The sequence below is a fragment of the Rhinolophus ferrumequinum genome, chromosome 21 (genome assembly GCF_004115265.2).
Source record: "Rhinolophus ferrumequinum isolate MPI-CBG mRhiFer1 chromosome 21, mRhiFer1_v1.p, whole genome shotgun sequence".
NCBI classification, from domain to species: Eukaryota; Metazoa; Chordata; class Mammalia; order Chiroptera; family Rhinolophidae; genus Rhinolophus; species Rhinolophus ferrumequinum.
Window position 1 is genome coordinate 42,517,913 of NC_046304.1, and position 18,000 is coordinate 42,535,912.

Consider the following 18,000-nt stretch of genomic DNA (forward strand, 5'->3'; position numbering starts at 1 on the left):
TCGCCACACCACGAAGACCTTGAACACATCTGACCTCTTAAGAGCTTGTTAGAGCACTTTTAAGGGCCTGGAAACCACATGAAAACCCAATGCTGCCCCACTGTTTCTTGCCTGCACCAGGAGAACACCCTAGACCTCCTGCCCTCACCCCTCTCTCTGGGAAGGCTGCAGGGTCTCCGTTTGGCCTAATAATGGAGCAGGAGGTGAGAGGACTGCTTTTGTTGTCCACAATTCTCTAAAGGCCCAGAGTGATGGGGCAGAGTCCTGAGTGGGAGGGTCCTGGAGCTGATCCAGTTCCCTTCGGGCCCCCACCCTCAACCCAGGAAGCTGGCTTTGTTGGCCATGCCCTGCTCCGACAGGGAGTGGCCCAAGTTCCTGGAGGCGCATGTGGGAACAGAAGGTCTCTGCCCTTCCCTGCCAGACCAGGTGCATTTCTCTAGCCCTCCCGCTGGAGGAATTTGTCACTCAGGGCCCAATGAGGGTGGGTGTCTGGTGCCTGGGCTGGTCAGCCTGGGGGTACCGTAGGCCTGAGCTGGCCGGGGCTCTGGAAGGCCCCTGTGAAGGAGTGGGTAGAGGGATGCCAAGGAGACATTCGGGGAGAGAACATCCAGGCCTGATGCGTCACCTTCCCGGCCACTGAGTGTTCTCTCAGGAGGAGACACTGAGGCACAGGATTAAGTCCAGCTGTTTGTATTCAGACTAGAAAAAGAAATGTTCTCCCAAGTCCTCTGCTGCTTGTCACAGTCCTTCAGCCAGGGCTGGACCACAACCCTGAGGAGCCACACTGAGTTCCAGTGGCTGCCGTGGTGGTGGCCACACCGCTCATGCAGCCTGTACCCGGTAGGCCCGTCGCAGGCTCCTCCACGCTGCTTGCACCCCGTAGACGCCTCTCCGCCTCTGATGCCACTGCTGGCCAAAGATAAAGCACAGCAGGATGGATGTCACAAATAAGAATAGTAGCATTGACACAACTGTGATGATGATGACCATCTGGTTGTCTGGCCAGGGCACTGGGGAAGGAAGGGACAGTGGTTAGCAGTCCTCTGGTCCTGGGTGCCAGGTCCCAAGGGAGAGTGGAGGCCCACGCACCCCCCCACCCACGCTTGTCCGTCCTACAGTTGCAGAGATGAGTGGCAAATGCTGTATTGTCTAGGGGAAAGGTAAGCCGGGGTCCAGGCCACCAGTCAGGACTTTGTGAGACAGTGAGGGCAGGTGTCCCCCTACCACCATCCCCTGGCATCAGCATGTGATTGCTGGACACCATGGCCCGGGCAGTGGCATGGTCCAGGCCAATCCCTCCCTGGGCACAGCTGAGTGAGCTACCAAACTCTCCGGAGAATGCCTTGGCCATCAAGAGTCAAAGAACAGTGGAGCTCCAGGGGACTTTAGGGGTCAGTTAGGTCAAACTTTTCATTGTAGAGAGGAGCCACGGCCAGAGGGAGGAGGTTGACTTGGTCAAGAGCACACAACTCAGGAATGACCAAACAACTAGTCCGGGTCCACACGGGGGATTTGGATGCTGGGGAGTTGGACAGAGCTTTAGGGAAGAGGGAGAGGAAGAGGGGACCCTCGGGATTCAGTGTGGGGCCCCTGAGCTGGCAGAGAGTGCACTAAGGTTTTGATTCCCCCCCAGGGGCCAAAAATGAGTGCCCTCTCCTTCCCTCCCTCTGTCCGGGGGGGCTCCCCCTCACCATGGACCTTGAGCATCTGGGGCTCGGAGACTTTCCAAATGCTGCTCTGGCCGAGAGACTTCAGGTCCAGCTCAGCCTTGCAGGAGAAGTTGTGGTTGCCGTCTTCCCTGTGAGCCGTGGTGTTATGTATGGTTAGGGCCTCTTGGAGGCCAGCTGTCGCCCCCGCAAAGGTCTTCTTGTGCAGGGTTCTGTTGCCATGGAGCAGGGTGAGGGTGAGTTTCTCAAGGGGTACCACATCAGGCACCCTGCACTCAATGGTGAAGGATCCGCCCAGATTCACCCAGGTGGGCTGCAGCTTCAGCAGCACTTCCTTTGGAGGGTCTGCAGGGGAGAAAGTGGGGAGGTCTGGCCAGGATGGGGGTGCAATCCCAGCAGACCTACCCAGCCAAGACTATCCCGTTACCAGTGTTCTCAGGTCTCTGGCTAAATTTGTGGAAGAAGAAGTAGGCTGGGGCCTGGCCTGCTCTACAGTGTAAAGAGAGGAAGAAGGAAGCAGTGCACAGGGAAGGATGTATTGGGTGGCAGTTTTACAGACATGATGTTTTCTGTAATGGACAAGAGAGGAGGTGGTCAGGTGTTGACAAAGAGAAGGTCCAGAAACTGTACAGCCAACTAGAAAGACATAAATGTTTGGATCTGCCTCCTTCCTCTCCAGAAATTGAAGACAAAGTTCAAAAATGAAACACTTGGGTAATTATGCTCAGAGAGACTTAGAAAGGAGTGCTTGTTGGAACTGGGCCATGAACTGTGCGCTTGTCACATAAGCAGTGGGGCTGGAGTTACCTGCCTTAGTTATGTAGGATCAGGCTCACAGCCACCTCCATCCCTTTTCAAACAGGGCCCTGGGCGGTGGCCTGGAGTCCCCTTTGAACTAGAATACCTGGCCTCCATTACCCCAGGATATGTTGGATTTGGGACACCTTGCTATTCATTTGATCCACTGATGTCACAATGGGGAGGACCCCCAGTGATACCCTTGGTGCTGAGATGTTGAGAGAATCCTGGCCTATCCAGAAGGTCTTCATGGCTCCTGGGCAGATGTGTGGGTGTGATGGTCCCACATTTGCCAGGGGCTCTCAGGAGAAGATAAAAACACCTGGTGGCTCCTCAACTGTCTCTCAAAGAGGTGAAGGGACCACTGGGGAGCATGCCAGCCCTCCTGACCGTGTCCCGCTACTCATCCCGGGGATGTCCCAGTGATGGGGCCGCCACTGAGCTGGGAGGAGACTGAGTACCGCGTGGGAAAGGACTTTTAGATTTGTTTCAACCTTGCTTGGATCGCCCTCCTCTGAGCAAGCCTCAAAACCAGGGTTGCCAGCAGGTTCAAGGCGGCGAGGGAAGAGTATGAGCAGATTCTGAGGCCATGGCCTGGGTCCTGCTCCTTGTCACCCCAGGAGCGCAGGGAGGTGGGGGCCATGACAGAAGCACCCAGGGGCAGTAACAGAATAGCTTTGCAGCCATTCAGTAGACACAGCCTCTGCCCTGGGGGAGGGACCCTGGAGCACTCACAGAACACACTGACGTTGGCAGTCTTGGACATCTGTTTCCCGCCGCAGGTGAAGTAGCAATGCATGAGTGTGTTGTGGGAGACGTTGGAGACTAAGAACAGCTTCCACTGAGCTTGCTCATGCAGCAGTTCCTTGCTTAGGGTGGTCTCCAGACCACCGGCCTCAGGCTGGGGACAACTGGTACTACAGTTGATCTTCTGGGACTCTCCACGCTTCACCACTACCTCCTCTGGGCACATGTATACCTTGAACGTCTTCTCCCCAGACCCTGGAAGACCAGAAACACTGGGCAGCAAATGTCCCTGCCGCCCTGCCCAATGGAAGAGCCCCCCACTGGCAGTCTGGTCAAGGGGGAGGGGCCCAAGAAGAAAGGCCAGGGATGGTTCCTCAGCTCCTTGACCCTGGACCCTTGCTCAGGCTTTACTGTCTTGCATCTAGACTGAGGAGGCTGCCCCTGGGCTGTCTCCCTGCCTCTGGTTGCCCTTCCTCCAGTCCATCACTTCCAGATTAGTCTCATGTATGTCTTCTATCCCCACGAAGAGGGTTCCTACTCGACCCTCAAGGCCCAGCCCTAACGTGTCCTCTTCTATGAAGGTTGCTCTAAGATGGAGGTGGACTGTGTCTTCTGAGCCGCCGTGGCCCTGGGGTCGACCCTTCCCTCCCTCCTTTCCTTTCTTCCTCAAATACTTTCTGAACACGTGTTATGTGCCAGGCACTGTCCTACGCTCTGCAGTAGTGAACAAAGCAGACCAAACCCTGCCTTTGCAGAGCTCACATTCTGGTGAAGGAGACAGACAATAATAAACGAGTGAAGTATCCAGCCTATCTGATGGTGGTAAGTGCCTCAGAAAGGACAGAGAGAGTGTGGTGGGTTTGCCATTTTCAACAGTGTGGTCAGCACAGGGCTCACTGAAATAAGGACATCTGAGCAAAGACTCGAGGGTGGTGGAGGTGAGCCCTGCAGATACCTGGGGGAGAGTGTTCGGGGAGAGGGAACTGCCAGCTCAAACACCCTGGGTCAGGAGTGTGCTTGTGTTTAAGGAACACCTCAGCGAGGAAAAAGCAGGGGAGGAGGTCAGAAAGGAAGTGGTACCACCTTGCAAATGACCCCTTGTACTATTTGTGCTGACTCTCCCTTAGCGGTTTTGGAACTTCTAGAAGGCAGGGTCCTGTTTCCCATTGTGCTTAGCCCTGTGACAGACATTCAGGAAGTCTGACTCGTGACGCTTGAGCCCTCAGCACTCACCTCCAACTCAGCAATGACTAAGAAGGTTCTGTATCCCAACAGCTGGGCCCAGCCTGTGTGCTGTGCTAGCACTACACCCACATGCCTCACTCAGCCCTCAGATCGTGATACATATCAAAGTGGCAAGACAGGGGCTTTGCAGGTACATAGAGCTAGATTTGAATCCTGAGTTCATCATGTACCAGCTATGTGACCTTAGGCGAGTTGCTTTCTCTCTCTGAGCCTGTTTCTTCATATTTGAAATGGGCTTGTAATCTCTTTCCCACAGTGTTGGTGTGAATGTTCAATGAGATAGTGCTTTAAAAGCAACTGCATGTTGTCCAAAACAAGAATGCTTGGCACATGGTGGCATTTTCCATCACAATCTCTTTAACCCACTGGAAGAGGTTTCATTTTCACTCTGAGGATAGCCAGAGGGTGAGGCCCTCTGCTGTCCCCTGTTGTTCCCTAGGCCACATCTGCAGAGCAGCTGGGGCATGCCCTCACCTTCTCTTGAACCCTAGCATCCCTTCACCTCCTGAGGCCCCCACCCGGCCCACCATTTATTCTCTACAACCTGCCACATGCACACACCATGAAGCTATGGGGCCTGTTCAGCCTGTTGTCCAAAAGGCCAAGACCCCCACCCAATGCCCAGGGTCACGGGGAAGCCAGGCTGGCACAGTATCCATGGCAGGTGGCTACTGTTTTCAAAGCCTTGGAGACTTCGGGGCCAGCACCCCCTCCCCCACCTAAAGTCAGGAGAGCAGGTGGCCACCCTCTGGGCTGGCACCTGCCACATCAGTAACCCCAGGCACTGGCTCACCTGGGCAGCAGAGCAGGGTGAGAAGGGCCACGGGCAGGCCCCAGCAACCATAAGGGGCCATCTCCAGTAGCGTCCACAGGCTCGCGGGGAAGAGCCGAGGGTTGCCTGGAAAAAGACAGAGGGTGCAGGTCAGGGAGTGGTGGCCTGGAACCACAGCCCAGGACCTCCCACCTAATGGGAGCTGATGACCGCATTTCCTCTCATTGTATGAGCGGACCTCAGAAAGCCTCATGGAAGGCGGGACTCCCAGGGCTCCAGGCCTGCAAGAATCCAGGCAGAGGAATCCGGAAAGCTGCTGATAAGCAAAGCCGTGACCTGATCTTCCAGGCATGCTCCTGTGCTGGGCCAGGGTGGTGGTGATGAGTGTCCCGGTGGGGACAGACATGTGCATGTGTGTGTGACATGCACGCACACAGGATTCTGGTATGTTGTGTGGGCACAGACGGTAGTGAGGCCTACAAGTCCTGGATCTGGGGAACCCCAAATTTCATAGGACACATTGTTGGCATCCTCTCTGGGAAGAGAATATCTGAAGTCAGGACCTGTCCAGAACAGGGGTAGAATTGGGCTTTTCTAGGGAAATCTGGGCAGGAATTGGAGGTGCTCTGGCTAACTGCCCAGCACAAGTGTACTTAAACCTTAGCACCCTGCTCAGCTTTCAACCTCAACCTGTCTCTGACTCAGTTGTCACAGGGACAAATTCAGACCCACAGCCTCAGGAAATGCCTCCATAATAGTCTCCAGCAACCCAGACACAGACAGAGGTAATGGGGGTCAGTCTGGCTGTAGTCCAAATCCCCAGCCTCCATTTCCAGGTGGGGATTTGGCTTTTGGGGTTTTCCACAACCCACTCCAGGCAGGGAGCCTTGGTTTAGGGGGTTAGTGCCTGACAAGTTGCGCTGTGTTTCTAGAAGGCTTTGTTACCTGTTGCAGGGATCCCCAGAAGCAGGTGAGAGGGTGGGGAAGCCCTTGCCCGGAGGCTTTTGATCCTGACACATCCAGCCTTCTAATGCTCCAGTTATAGCTAGAAGCCCCTGGGACCAGCGGGGCCTAGGAGAGGGAGGAGGGGAGCAAGATTTCTAGCTTTCTCAGAGGAACCCCAGATGGGGCCTTTTCAAAGGGAAGTCCCAGCGTTTTTAAGGCTCAGGCCAACCTCGCTCCTGGGTTGGGAGGGCAGGGGGAGGGCATGGCTTTCTCTTTGGCTGCTGAGGCCAAATAATTATTAGGAATGCAAATGGGAACATAACTAACAGATTAAAAAGGAGACTTGACAAATTCATAGAAACAGAAAGTAAGGATGGTGGTTGCCACGGGCTGGGGGGAGGGGAAGTGGGGCGTTGTTTAATGGGTCGTTTCTATTTTGTATGTTTTAGAGATTGGTCGCAAAACCATGTACTTAACACAACTACTGATATCAGACTAAAAGGACTTTTAAGACAAAAATATGAGGAATAGAATGAGTACCTAAATTAAGAGTCAGTTCACCAGGAAGTTATAATAGTTCTTAAGCATCTGGCTTCAAAGAACTACAAAGAGAAAAAACCCACCAACATGGCAAGAAATTTTAATACACATCTCTCAACTATAAATAACGAAGCAGACAAAAAAAGAATGGTTAAGATGGTACATTTTATGTCATGTGTATTTTGTCACAATTTTAAAAGATTGTAAATAATTTATGCCAAGAAATATGAAACAAAGTAGACCAAATACGAGAAAAAATATAATTTACCAAACCTGATTTAAGAAGAAATAAAAAGACCAAATAGTTCTATAGCTATTTTTAAAAATTGAATCAGTAATTAAAAATCTTCCCACAAAGAAATACCAGGTCCAGACAGTTTTACAGAAATTGAAGTAGAGATAATTCTAATTTTATAAAAACTCTTTCTGAGAATGGAAAACGCAGGAACACTCTCTAATTCTTTCTGAGGCCAGTGCAACTTTCATAACAAAATGAGACAAGTATAGGATGAGAAAGAAAAATTAGAAGCCAATTTCACTCATGAATATAGATGCAACAAATATAAGAAAAGTACTAGCAAACCAAACCTGGCAGTGTATAAAAAATGTAAGACATCACATCCAAGTGGAGCTTATCTTTGGTGTGCAAAGGTGGTTTAACAATAGAGAAACCTATAAATATTGTTTATTACATTGGTAATAGTAAACTTGGGTGCTCTGTGTCACATCGTTTCTGCCCTCTTCTAATATCAGCTGTACCTACAGTGGATAATTTCACGCAAGCGAGAATGACCTTATATTGCCAGTGTTCCATCTCAAGTTTATACCAGGTTTCTTTTTGCTTTTTGCCTTACGGTCTTCTTCAGGGCTAGTGTTTCCCAGACATGTGGGAAAATACCCTAGTTTTGAGGGGACAGGAGCTGTGGATATGGGCTCCAGCCTCCTTCTTTCCAGTGGGCAATTCTGGGTGGTATCTTGTAGGCTTATCAGAGGTCCCAACAGAATTGAGTACCCTTGCCTACAGCTGCGTCATGAATCACGCTTCTTTAAATTGGCTTTTCCCCTTTCCCTGTTTCAGTCTCCCTGCTCCTTTTCTCCCTGCTTCCTGGAATCACCTGCCAAATAACCTACCTGAACCTTAGTCCTTGTTCCAGGCTCTGCTTCTGAAGGCATTCAAACTAAAAACTTCTATCAACAGATTTAAGAAGAAAAAACATAGATCATCTCAACAGATCCAGAAAAAAAGAATTGACATTTGACACCCTTTCATGATTGTCATGCAGGGTGTCATGCAGCGTCTCTGGTCCCGCTCCCCACATAAGAACGCAGGATATGGTGAGGCCAAAAAGGAACACCCACGGAGCCATAGATAGGGGAGTCATATCATACCACTATATTCTCGCTGGTGGCTGGGTTGGAGACACAGGAAGCAGGAGCCACACAATCCGCAATCTGCCGTCCACTTCTCTGACAACCAACCTCACTTGCTAACTGCAATCCGCGCTTGCTAGCTAGCCCCCATTTTCTGCTAGTGTAGCCACAGCAGTTATATTAGTGGCCAACGGCTCACTGGTTACAGCTGACGGCTAACTAGCCACAGTTGATGGCCATCCAATCACAGTTGATAGCCATTTACTACCTGAGCCAGCACCTTTCCACGTGAGGCCGAGAGCCTGGAAACTGCACTCCTGGCTCTGTCCCCACACTCCACCCCTACAGGGTCTCGTCTCACAATCTACGCAACAAGCGTCTTCCGCGAGGAGCCTGGAGGTGAATGCAATATCCTGGACACAGCCAGGCTCTCTGGGCACAGCCAGGATTTCTCAGGGCACCACCAGTCCTTCTGGGCACAGCCAGACTTCCTGGGCTTCTTAGGGTACCACCAGTCTCCCTGGACACAGCCAGGGCCTCTCAGCGTACTGCCACTCTCTCTGGGCACAGCCAGACTTCCTGGGCTCAGCCAGGGTCTCTCAGGGCACTGCCACTCTCTCTGGGCTCAGCCAGACTTCCTGGACACAGCCAGGGCTCTCAGGGCACTGCCACTCTCTCTGGGCCTCTCAGGGCACCGTGCTGGAACAACAGCGACTCACAGTCAAGGTGCTTACATATTCTCGATGGTGGTCGGTCAAGACACAAAAGCAAACATCCACCAGTTCCACTACATGGTGTATGTCCCCAAGCAAACAATCAAGCGGTCCATTAAATTAGGGATGGAAGGCAATTCCCCATAGTCCATTCCCATAGTGGCATTCCCTGGCAAGTCCATAGTCATTGCCAGGGCTGTCCTGGGGGTGAGGGATGACCTTGACCTCACCCTCAGCTCCCACAGAGGACTCAGCAAGCCTTTCCTCCTGGGACTACAAGTCCTGCATCCGGGCTGCCTCAGCAAGCACTTCCCAGCTCACAGGGCCGCAACAACCTTCGCTTTCTCCGGCCTCTGCTGGTTGGGGAACAGTCCACATCTTCCCACCCCTCCACGGGGGTCCAGCTCTCGGGCAGCTGCTCCTCCTGGTCTTCCTGAGACTGAGTGTTCATAGGCACAAACTGCTCCATTGCCCTTCGGAGAGCTTTGGCCGACACCGTACCCTGCTCGCTGCGCCATCTGTCGTGCGGGGCGGCCTGCGGGGTCTCAGCTCCTGCTCCCCACATAAGAATGCAGGACATGGTGAGGCCAAAAAGGAACACCCACGGAGCCATAGATAGGGGAGTCATACCACTATATTCTCGCTGGCGGCTGGGTTGGAGACACAGGAAGCAGAAGCCACACGATCCGCAACCTGCTGTCCACTTCTCTCTGACAACCAACCCCACTTGCTAACTGCAATCCGCTCTTGCTAGCTCAGCCACCATCTTCCTGCTAGCCCCCATTTTCTGCTAGTGAAGCCACAACAGTTACATTAGTGGCCAGTGGCTCACTGGTTACAGCTGACGGCCAACTAGCCACAGCTGATGGCCATCCAATCACAGTTGATGGCCATTTACTACCTGAGCCAGCACCTTTCCACGTGAGGGCGAGAGCCTGGAAACTGCACTCCTGGCTCTGTCCCCACAATGATAAAAACTCTTAGCAAATTAGAAGGAACTGTCCTTAACCTGGTAAAAAGAACTTAGAAAAAGCTTACACATATGTATCATTTTTAATGAGTAAATTTTGGAAGCATTTTCTTTAAAATCAGGAACCAGACAAGGATGCCCAGTACCTCTGCTTCTGTTATATTTAACATGGTACCAGAGGTCCTGGACAGTGCAGTAAGATAAGAAAAAGAAAAAGAAATTAACGGCCTAAGGATGGGTAAAGAGCAAAACCATCAGTATTTTCATATGATATGATTCCTTGGGTAGAAAATCTAATAGAATGATCAGACAAGTGACTCAGAATAATAAGAGATTTTTAGGAAGGCTTCCAACTATAAAATCAATAGCCCCAAATAAGTTACTTTGGTGTATACCAGTAACATACAAAAGTATAATTAGAAAACCACACCATTTATAATAGCACAAAAATAGGAATAAATCTAGCAAAACATATATAATACCTATAGTAGGAAGTTATAAAACCTACTGAAAGACATGAAATACAATCTAAATAAGTGGAGAGATAGCCCATGCTCATAAATAGGAGATTCAATACTATAAATTCTCCCTTTGCTGATTTACAAATTCAGTACAATTCTAATGACTCCCAATAGGATTTTCCATGAAAATTGAAAGCTGATTTTAAAACTTATATGGAAGAGCAAAAGGACCAAAATACCCCTAAAGAATAATAAAGTGAGAGTATTTGCTCTATTATATATTAAGACTTATTATAAAATATGGTATTAGTGTAGATGTAGGCAAACTAACCAATGGAACCGAATGAAGAGCTCAGAAATAATTTGTATAAAACTTTGACACGTGTCAAAGGCAGCATTGTAGATTATTGGGGGAAAGAAGGTCTCTTAAATAAATGATTCTTGACCAACTGGTTAACTATAGGGAGGAAAAAAAGTGGGGAGGGGGAGGGGATATATCCTAACCTCATACCAAATGTAGAAGTCAAGTCCATCTAGATTAAGGACGTATATGTGAAAGAACACTTTACAAACTTTTATAAGAAAATATAGTATTTTGTTCTTGGGGCAGGGAAGGATTTCTTAAACAAGATCCCAAAATCACCAATCATAAACGACTGACAGCTTTATTACATTAAAGACACATGCAAATATTTCAGAGAAAAGAAAACATGTCTAAACCAATGCAAAGATGATTTAACTCAATAGTAGCCAGGGAAATTTAAATTAAAACCACCATGGGATGTCATTTTATATCTACCAGATTGGCAAAAGTTAAAAAAAAATCTAACAAGAACCAATGTTGGAGAGGTTGTAGGTCAATGGGAACTCTTATAATTGCTGGTGAGAGGGTATATTAGTTGTCTGGAAGATAATCAGGCATTATCTTGTAAAGCTGCACGAGTATTCTTATACCCTATAACCCACAATTCCTCTCTTAGATATATGCCTTAGAGAAACCAGGAGACAGGTCCTAGGCTTACCTCCTACTATCTGTATGACTTTGAGCAAGTCACTTAATTTCTCTGTGCCTCAGTTTCCTCTTCTGTAATATGGGATCAATAATAGTACCTTCCTCACAGGGTTGTGTGGATTAAACAAATCACAAGAGCTAATATTTTTAAGTATTTAAAACAGTGCCTAGCACACAGTAAATGTTACATAACTGTTTCATAAAATAAAAATAGCCATGCATTTATGATAAAGCACTAAAAAAAAATCAAGAAAACAATAAATACACAATTTGGGAGGGTGGTTATGTCTGGGTGGGAAGTGAGTAGCACAAAAGTAGATGCAAGATTTAGTGACGTTTCTACAGCCTAGGGAATCTAGTTAATGGTATTGTAATAGCTATTATGTACCGTGTCAGATAGGTGGTAGACTTGTTGGGGTTACCACTTCGTGAGGCGTGTAAATGTCTAATCACTATGTTGTTTTGCATACCTGAATCTAATAATAAAAAAATGTAAAAAAAAAAGAAAGATTTAGTGAATTTCATGCTTGTGTTGCGTGGTGGGTTCAGGGCTGTTCATGATATTATCATGTTGTATATGTAATGTACACATATGTCACATATTACATTTTACAGAAAGAATACAAAGGGAAAAGAGAAAGTCCTACATGCCTATAAAGAAGAGGAAGCTGCACGGGAACGTAAGCTGTAGGTTAGGAAAGTTCCCCTCAGTTAGAGGATTTCACGGAGTGAGACTCATCATGAATGAACACCAGATGCAATCCCCAGAGGTAGGCGGTCCCTTCTCCTACATATCAGCTCCAGTCCAACTAAGATGGCCCAAGTCACACCCATGTGGGCCCATGGATAAAAAAAGGCAGTTCCACACTTCTAAATTTGTCCCGGGACAACAGAGCAAGAGGAAGCAGGAGGCCAAAAACAGGAAATAACAGTGAAAACAAGACCCGTGGACTCAGAGACAGCAGATAGGAGCTTCATGGAGCTGGGAGCAGCCAGCCAGAAGGAACTCTGGAACCTCTGACCTTGGTGCTTCCTAGAGGCCCAGGTAGGGGACGGGACTAGAACTGAGGCCTTGACACTCCGTCCCAAACCCTTTCCACTCTGCCAAGAGGGATGTGAGAAGAGTGACCTTACCTGGCATCTGCTAAGCGGAGTGATTGTGCTGGGGAAGGAGGGGTGGCCAGGGGTCCAGTGCACCTTGAGAGGTGACAGGTGGATGAGAAACTCGTGCTGCAGCTGCTCTCAGGTTATGCGTATGTTAATTCAAGCTTCTCCCCTTTTCCCCTTCTCAGAAGTCACGTGCTTCCTGTGCTAGGTTTTCATCTCAAACTAACCTCATTTACAATTCACTCCTTCCTTTAAAAAAGAAAAAAGAAAAAAAAGTGTGATAAAATATACACAACATAAAATTTTACCATTTTAACCATTTTTAGTGTGCAGTTCAGTGGCATTAGTACATTCACAGTGTTGTGCAACCATCACCACCGTCCCTCTCCAGAACTGTTTCATCTTCCCACACTGAAACTCTGTCCCCATTAAGCACTAACTAACTCCCCTCCCCCTAGCCCCTGGCAACCACTGTTCTATTTTCTATGAACTTGGTTACTCCAGGGACCTCATGTAAGTGGGATCCTACTGTATTTGTCCTTTTGTGGCTGGCTTACTTCACTGAGGTAAGGATATCATTGTCCTTAAGGTTCATCCATGTTGTTGCGTGTGTCAGCATTTCCTTGCTTTTTAAGGCTGAAGAACATTCCATTGTATGGATAGACCACATTTTGTTCATCCATTCATCAGTTGATGGACTTGGGTTGCTTCTACCTTTTGGCTACTGTGAATAACACTGCTACGAATGTGGGTGTGCCATATCTCTTCAAGTCTCTACCTGCCATTCTTTGGGGTACATACCCAGTAGTGGAATTGCTGAATCATATGGTAGTTCTATGTCTAATTACTTAGTCAGATCTTTTCACATCTACCACCTCTCCTAGCAATTAAAAACAAAAACAAAAACAAAAAACAACTACCCTAGCAGAGTGACTTCGTACCAAAAGGCAGAAAAATATCAAAGCGGGGTGCAGAGGTGGGTTCTGGGCGGCCAGCTAGGCTTACCCGCAGGTTGGTGCCCCCAGAGGCCAGCCCCACAGCACATACCATTTAAACTGGCTTAGCAAAGTCACAAATTAGATCACGTCAGGGACTAACACGACAGTGAACACCATGAACTCTCAGGATCTGTTGGATTATTCTAGAACAATCTCTCTTGGTACTTTTGTATTTCAGTTTCTTCACAGAAGTTATTTTTGGAGTCTTCCTGTCGTATGCTGGTGTAAGGAAGATGTTGAAGAAAATTTGCCTTCGTTGGTTGATGTGAGCTTTTGTCTATTAGCTTTTATCTGTTCCTATATGTGAGGTGATTTCTGTGTTGTGATCAGGGGTTGAGGAGATTTCCCCTTTGGTCTCATTCTCCTGAGCAGGAGAGATACGAGATGATGTTTGCTGTTCTGTCTGTGCTGTGAGGTGAGGGTTAGCTTAGGGTGAAAGAAATTCTTGATCAGGGGTTGGTTGAGAGAATTCCCTCTTTGTTCTGTATCGCCCACATCAGCAGATGAAGTGACGAAGTAGCTAAGTTATATCAGGATGACGTGACAAGCTCGTTGCCAGGTTTTGGAAGACTTTGAGCTGATGGTCCCAAGCAAGAACAGTAGATATTGCTTGTCCGGATGAACTACCTCTTCAGCTGGATAAGTAACATATTTTCCCACATGATGCTGATGTTTCTGGTAGTGGGACCACACTCTATTAGCAAGAATGAGAACTTGTTCCTAATTTAAATACCGTCAAGGTAATCACAACTACAAGTAGAAACCAGAGATTTGGAGTGGAAATTCCTCTGGGAGGAATAAATGTTGTGATTTGTAAAACAGGCCCTTGGAGGGCTAGCATTTCATAGGGTGGGCTGCAGGCTCATTGGCCTGATGGGGACCAGACTGAGTGACAGAGACTGTGGGGTCAGGCTGATGTAGTGGAGTTACAAGGACCTGTGTTTGAATCTCTGCTCAGCTTCTTGCTGGCTGTGTGACCTTGGTCAAGTTGCTTAACTTCTCTGAACTTTCAGTTTCCTCATCTGTAAAATGGGGTAACAATAAGGTAATAGCCGACATTTCTGTCATGCTTACTATGCATGCATATTGAGTTGAGTAGTTGATGAGTAGTAATTGAGCAGGCACGCAGCAGCAAGGGGCTGAGCAGAGATTAGGTTGGGATCCTAATTTTAAGGATGAAGCTCTAAGCCCTTCTCATCCACCTCAGAGTCCCCCTTGAAGGGCTTCTGGGAAGAATAAATGTTGTGACTTGTAAAACATTGACTCAGAGCTTGATACACGGTAAGCACTCAACCAAGTTCATGGTGGTTGTTACTGCTGGTGCCTAGACACGCACCTACCTGTGTCCTTGTAGGCTGTGCTCAAGGACACCCTAGTACGCGTCTTGACTATTGAATGAATCCACAGAATGTCAGACCCCAAGATCATCCGCATACAAGGAGCCTGTGCATAATGTTGTATATTAATCCTTGAATGAGAAAAGTTTGTGACTATGCATTACTTAGAAAACTACCGGCTTGTGAAGGACTTGAGTTGTTTATAAAACCAAGCCCTTTGGCCTTCTTCTTGGATCCCAGCCTCATCTCCTATGGAGCCACCCTGTGGAGTGGGGAGGAGGAGCCAGCCATGCCTTTTGACCCAGGTGAACACTGGACACTGGACACTGGAGGCCCAGGAGGAAGAGCAGCTGCACGCCGGCGCCATCTTGTGGCCAAAATGAGCCAGCATCCTGCCACCCGGTTTAAAAAGCACGACAATTATAATATATTCCCTTGGCAGTGTGGCAGCGGTCGATATCGCATTCTTCTATAATCACAAGCAAGTTGGAAATGAGCTGGGATCCTGAGAGACTGTCTTTAAGAAGGGTGATCGATGTAGATGCAGCAAATTTATCTAGAAACATCCAACAGCCAAAGAGCTGAGGGAGGGAGCGGCTGAGAGGGTCTCTCACAGAAGGGAGAGTACCTTCTCTCTGGAAAACGTGGATGACAAGGTAGCCAGCTTCCCTTTTCTTCCTTTAACCTCTACTGTAAAGGGGAGAATAAACTGAGATGCTTTACTAGGAAAGCAGATGGGAAATTGAACTGTTTCCTTAGGAAAAATGCTAAAGGCAGGCCTTTGGGTTGTTAAAGCAAAGGCAAAACCCAAGAGATATATGAGTTTTTGTGTGTGTGTGGGGGGGGGGGGGGTGGGGGGGTTCTTTTTTTTTTTTTTTTTTTTGACTGTGAAGCTTTTCTCTTTTGGGGCCTGAATGTAGATTAAGAAATATTTAAGTATAGTTATAGATTAGTTTTTAAACATGAATTAGATACTACCAGGTGTTTATGAGTTGTAAATGGTTCTACTTGTATATTCTTTCTGTAAATATAACCGTTAGAGTATGTGTCCAGACCCAGCGGTGGTGATGGGGCCTCATCACATTAGTTCTGGGACTTGAACTGGCCTTCCACCCCCCCACCCACCCACCCACCCCCCGCCCGTCTCTGCACAGCTGCTCCAGCCGAAGTGGAGGCCATCCAGCCAGGCCAGGTTCTGTCCAAACAATGGAGAACTGTCTCAGTTCCTCTGTGGGTGTAGAAAATGGCCTCGACAGTTGACAAAGTCAAGGGACCTCCTGGGGCCCCAGGTCACTTCTCTCTTCTGAGCTCCTTCCCATACGTTGCAGTCCGAATCAGAAAGCGAGTGAATCCACCCTAGTTGCGAGTCCTGGCCTCCTCAGTCTGAGGTACACAGCTGCTCGGTTCCCACTGGCTCCTGAGTTGTTCCCCATATTCAGGTTAGTGCTTCCCTGGGCTCAAAGTCTCCTATTTGCCCTTGGAAACCTGTGTTACTGGAAAGACATTTGCCCACATCCCTCATCCTCCCTATCTCAAGGCCATTCTCCCACCTGGGACTCACGGACGACTTGGCTCTGTCTTCCTACCCACTCCTAACCCTCTAACTTCTGCTATCATCCTGGCCACCCCAGTGTCCACCAGGACCAGCTACACCTGAGCCTTCCACTCGCTTCCTCAACGACAGAAGTCTCTACCTGCACCCCAGCACCCACCCTGGCAGCCAACTCTTACTTTGTCTCCAGGTAATACTGCTCTACCTCCAGAATATTCTTCGTCCACATCCCTGTCTCCCTCCATTAGTCTGGACCTCAAGGCCAACTTCCCCAGGGTCCCCTCTCGGTACCTGCTGTGCCCGCTCAGTACGCTGGCCTTCAGTAGGCCAGGTTTCCTCTGCCAGCTGCCGCCCTAGCCAAGGCCAGTTGCCTCCCTCTGCCTACAGTGATGCATGAATGAGACACAGCTGAGTAGGGCAGAACTCCCCAGAGAACCAGAGAGAGGTTTCAACTTGGAGACCGAGGGAAGGATGGCAGAAGTTGGAAGTGACCTGTAGGAACTGAAATTAACTAGAAGTTGGTTCATAGAACATTTGACCCTTCCCTATCCCTGATGCAGAAGGACAGACAGTAGTCATCAATCCCCAGGCCAACAATCAGAGGATTCTTCTCCAAAGACATTTTAAGAACCCCAGAGCTGAGACCTCTGCACTCTGGCATTTAAGGTTTCCCCTATATGATTACTGCAAACAGGGCTCACCAGCTGACAAGCTCTACTCACCAACACATGGCCTCAATCAGCTTTTTCTTGCCTCTTTTTTGAGTACATATAACCCGTCAAGCATCACCAGACATTTGGGAAAATCTGCAAGTTGGAAAAGAGAGATCAAGATAAACAAAAATGACTCCAAAGGGCCAGCCCAGTGGCTCAGGCGGTTGGAGCTCTGTGCTCCTAACCCCAAAGGCTGCCGGTTCGATTCCCACATGGGCCAGTGGGCTCTCAAACACAAGGTTGCCGGTTCAAATCCTGGAGTCCCGCAAGGAATGGTGGGCAGCGCCCCCTACAACTAAGATTGAACACGGCACCTTGAGCTGAGCTGCCGATGGCTCAGTTGGTTGGAGCGAGTCCTCTCAACCACAAGGTTGCCGGTTCGACTCCTGCAAGGGATGGTGGGCTGCGCTCCCTGCAACTAGCAACAGCAACTGGACCTGGAGCTGAGCTGCTCCCTCCACAACTAAGATTGAAAGGACAACAACTTGACTTGGAAAAAAGTCCTGGAAGTACACACTGTTCCCCAATAAAGTCCTGTTCCCCTTCCCCAATAAAATCTTAAAAAAAAAAATGACCCCAAAGATACAGAGATAATACAGAGAATTGAAGACTACTTTTTTAAAAATCTAATTAGTATCCTCAAATATTAATTTCCCCATAAGAAAGGGACAGGGATACAGAGCCTTTGGAAATGAAAAATGATTGCTGAAATGAAGAGAAGTGTCACAGAAAATTTGGAAAATAAAGGCAGGAAATTTTCCAGAAGGAATAAAAATCAACATGTGGAATATAAGAAATAAAAAATAAGTGACACGGAGGATTAAACCGAGTTCCAACACTCTATTGTTAGGAGTTTCAGAAAATAAAAACAGAAAAATGAAGGGGAGACAATTATTTTCAAATTACACAAGCGAACTTTTCAAAGCAGAAAGATACAGCCTTTGGGTTGAAAGTGTCCTCCCCATGTCCAGCATAATGAGTGAAAAGACCCACATGTAGACATGTCATTGTGAACAAGTATATGAGACCTCCCAAAGGTTTCCATGCATCAC

General features: G+C 48.3%; 1 protein-coding gene across 2 annotated transcripts; it reads right to left on the reverse strand.

The window, feature by feature from the left end:
- Positions 1–43: 43 nt before the first annotated feature.
- Positions 44–12,562, reverse strand: ICAM2 (intercellular adhesion molecule 2). Of its 2 annotated transcripts, none has more exons than XM_033091121.1 (5): positions 12,376–12,562; positions 5,251–5,355; positions 3,201–3,467; positions 1,692–2,012; positions 44–1,010 (listed from the first exon to the last, which is right to left on the reverse strand). In XM_033091121.1, exons 1-5 carry the CDS (start codon positions 12,380–12,382, stop codon positions 823–825), a joined length of 888 nt encoding a protein of 295 aa, XP_032947012.1. In that variant the 5' UTR covers positions 12,383–12,562; the 3' UTR covers positions 44–822. The 2 variants fall into 2 exon arrangements, with proteins under 2 accessions (XP_032947012.1, XP_032947013.1); XM_033091122.1 differs by having other exon boundaries at positions 44–909; positions 12,376–12,554.
- Between the last annotated feature and the right edge of the window lie 5,438 nt (positions 12,563–18,000).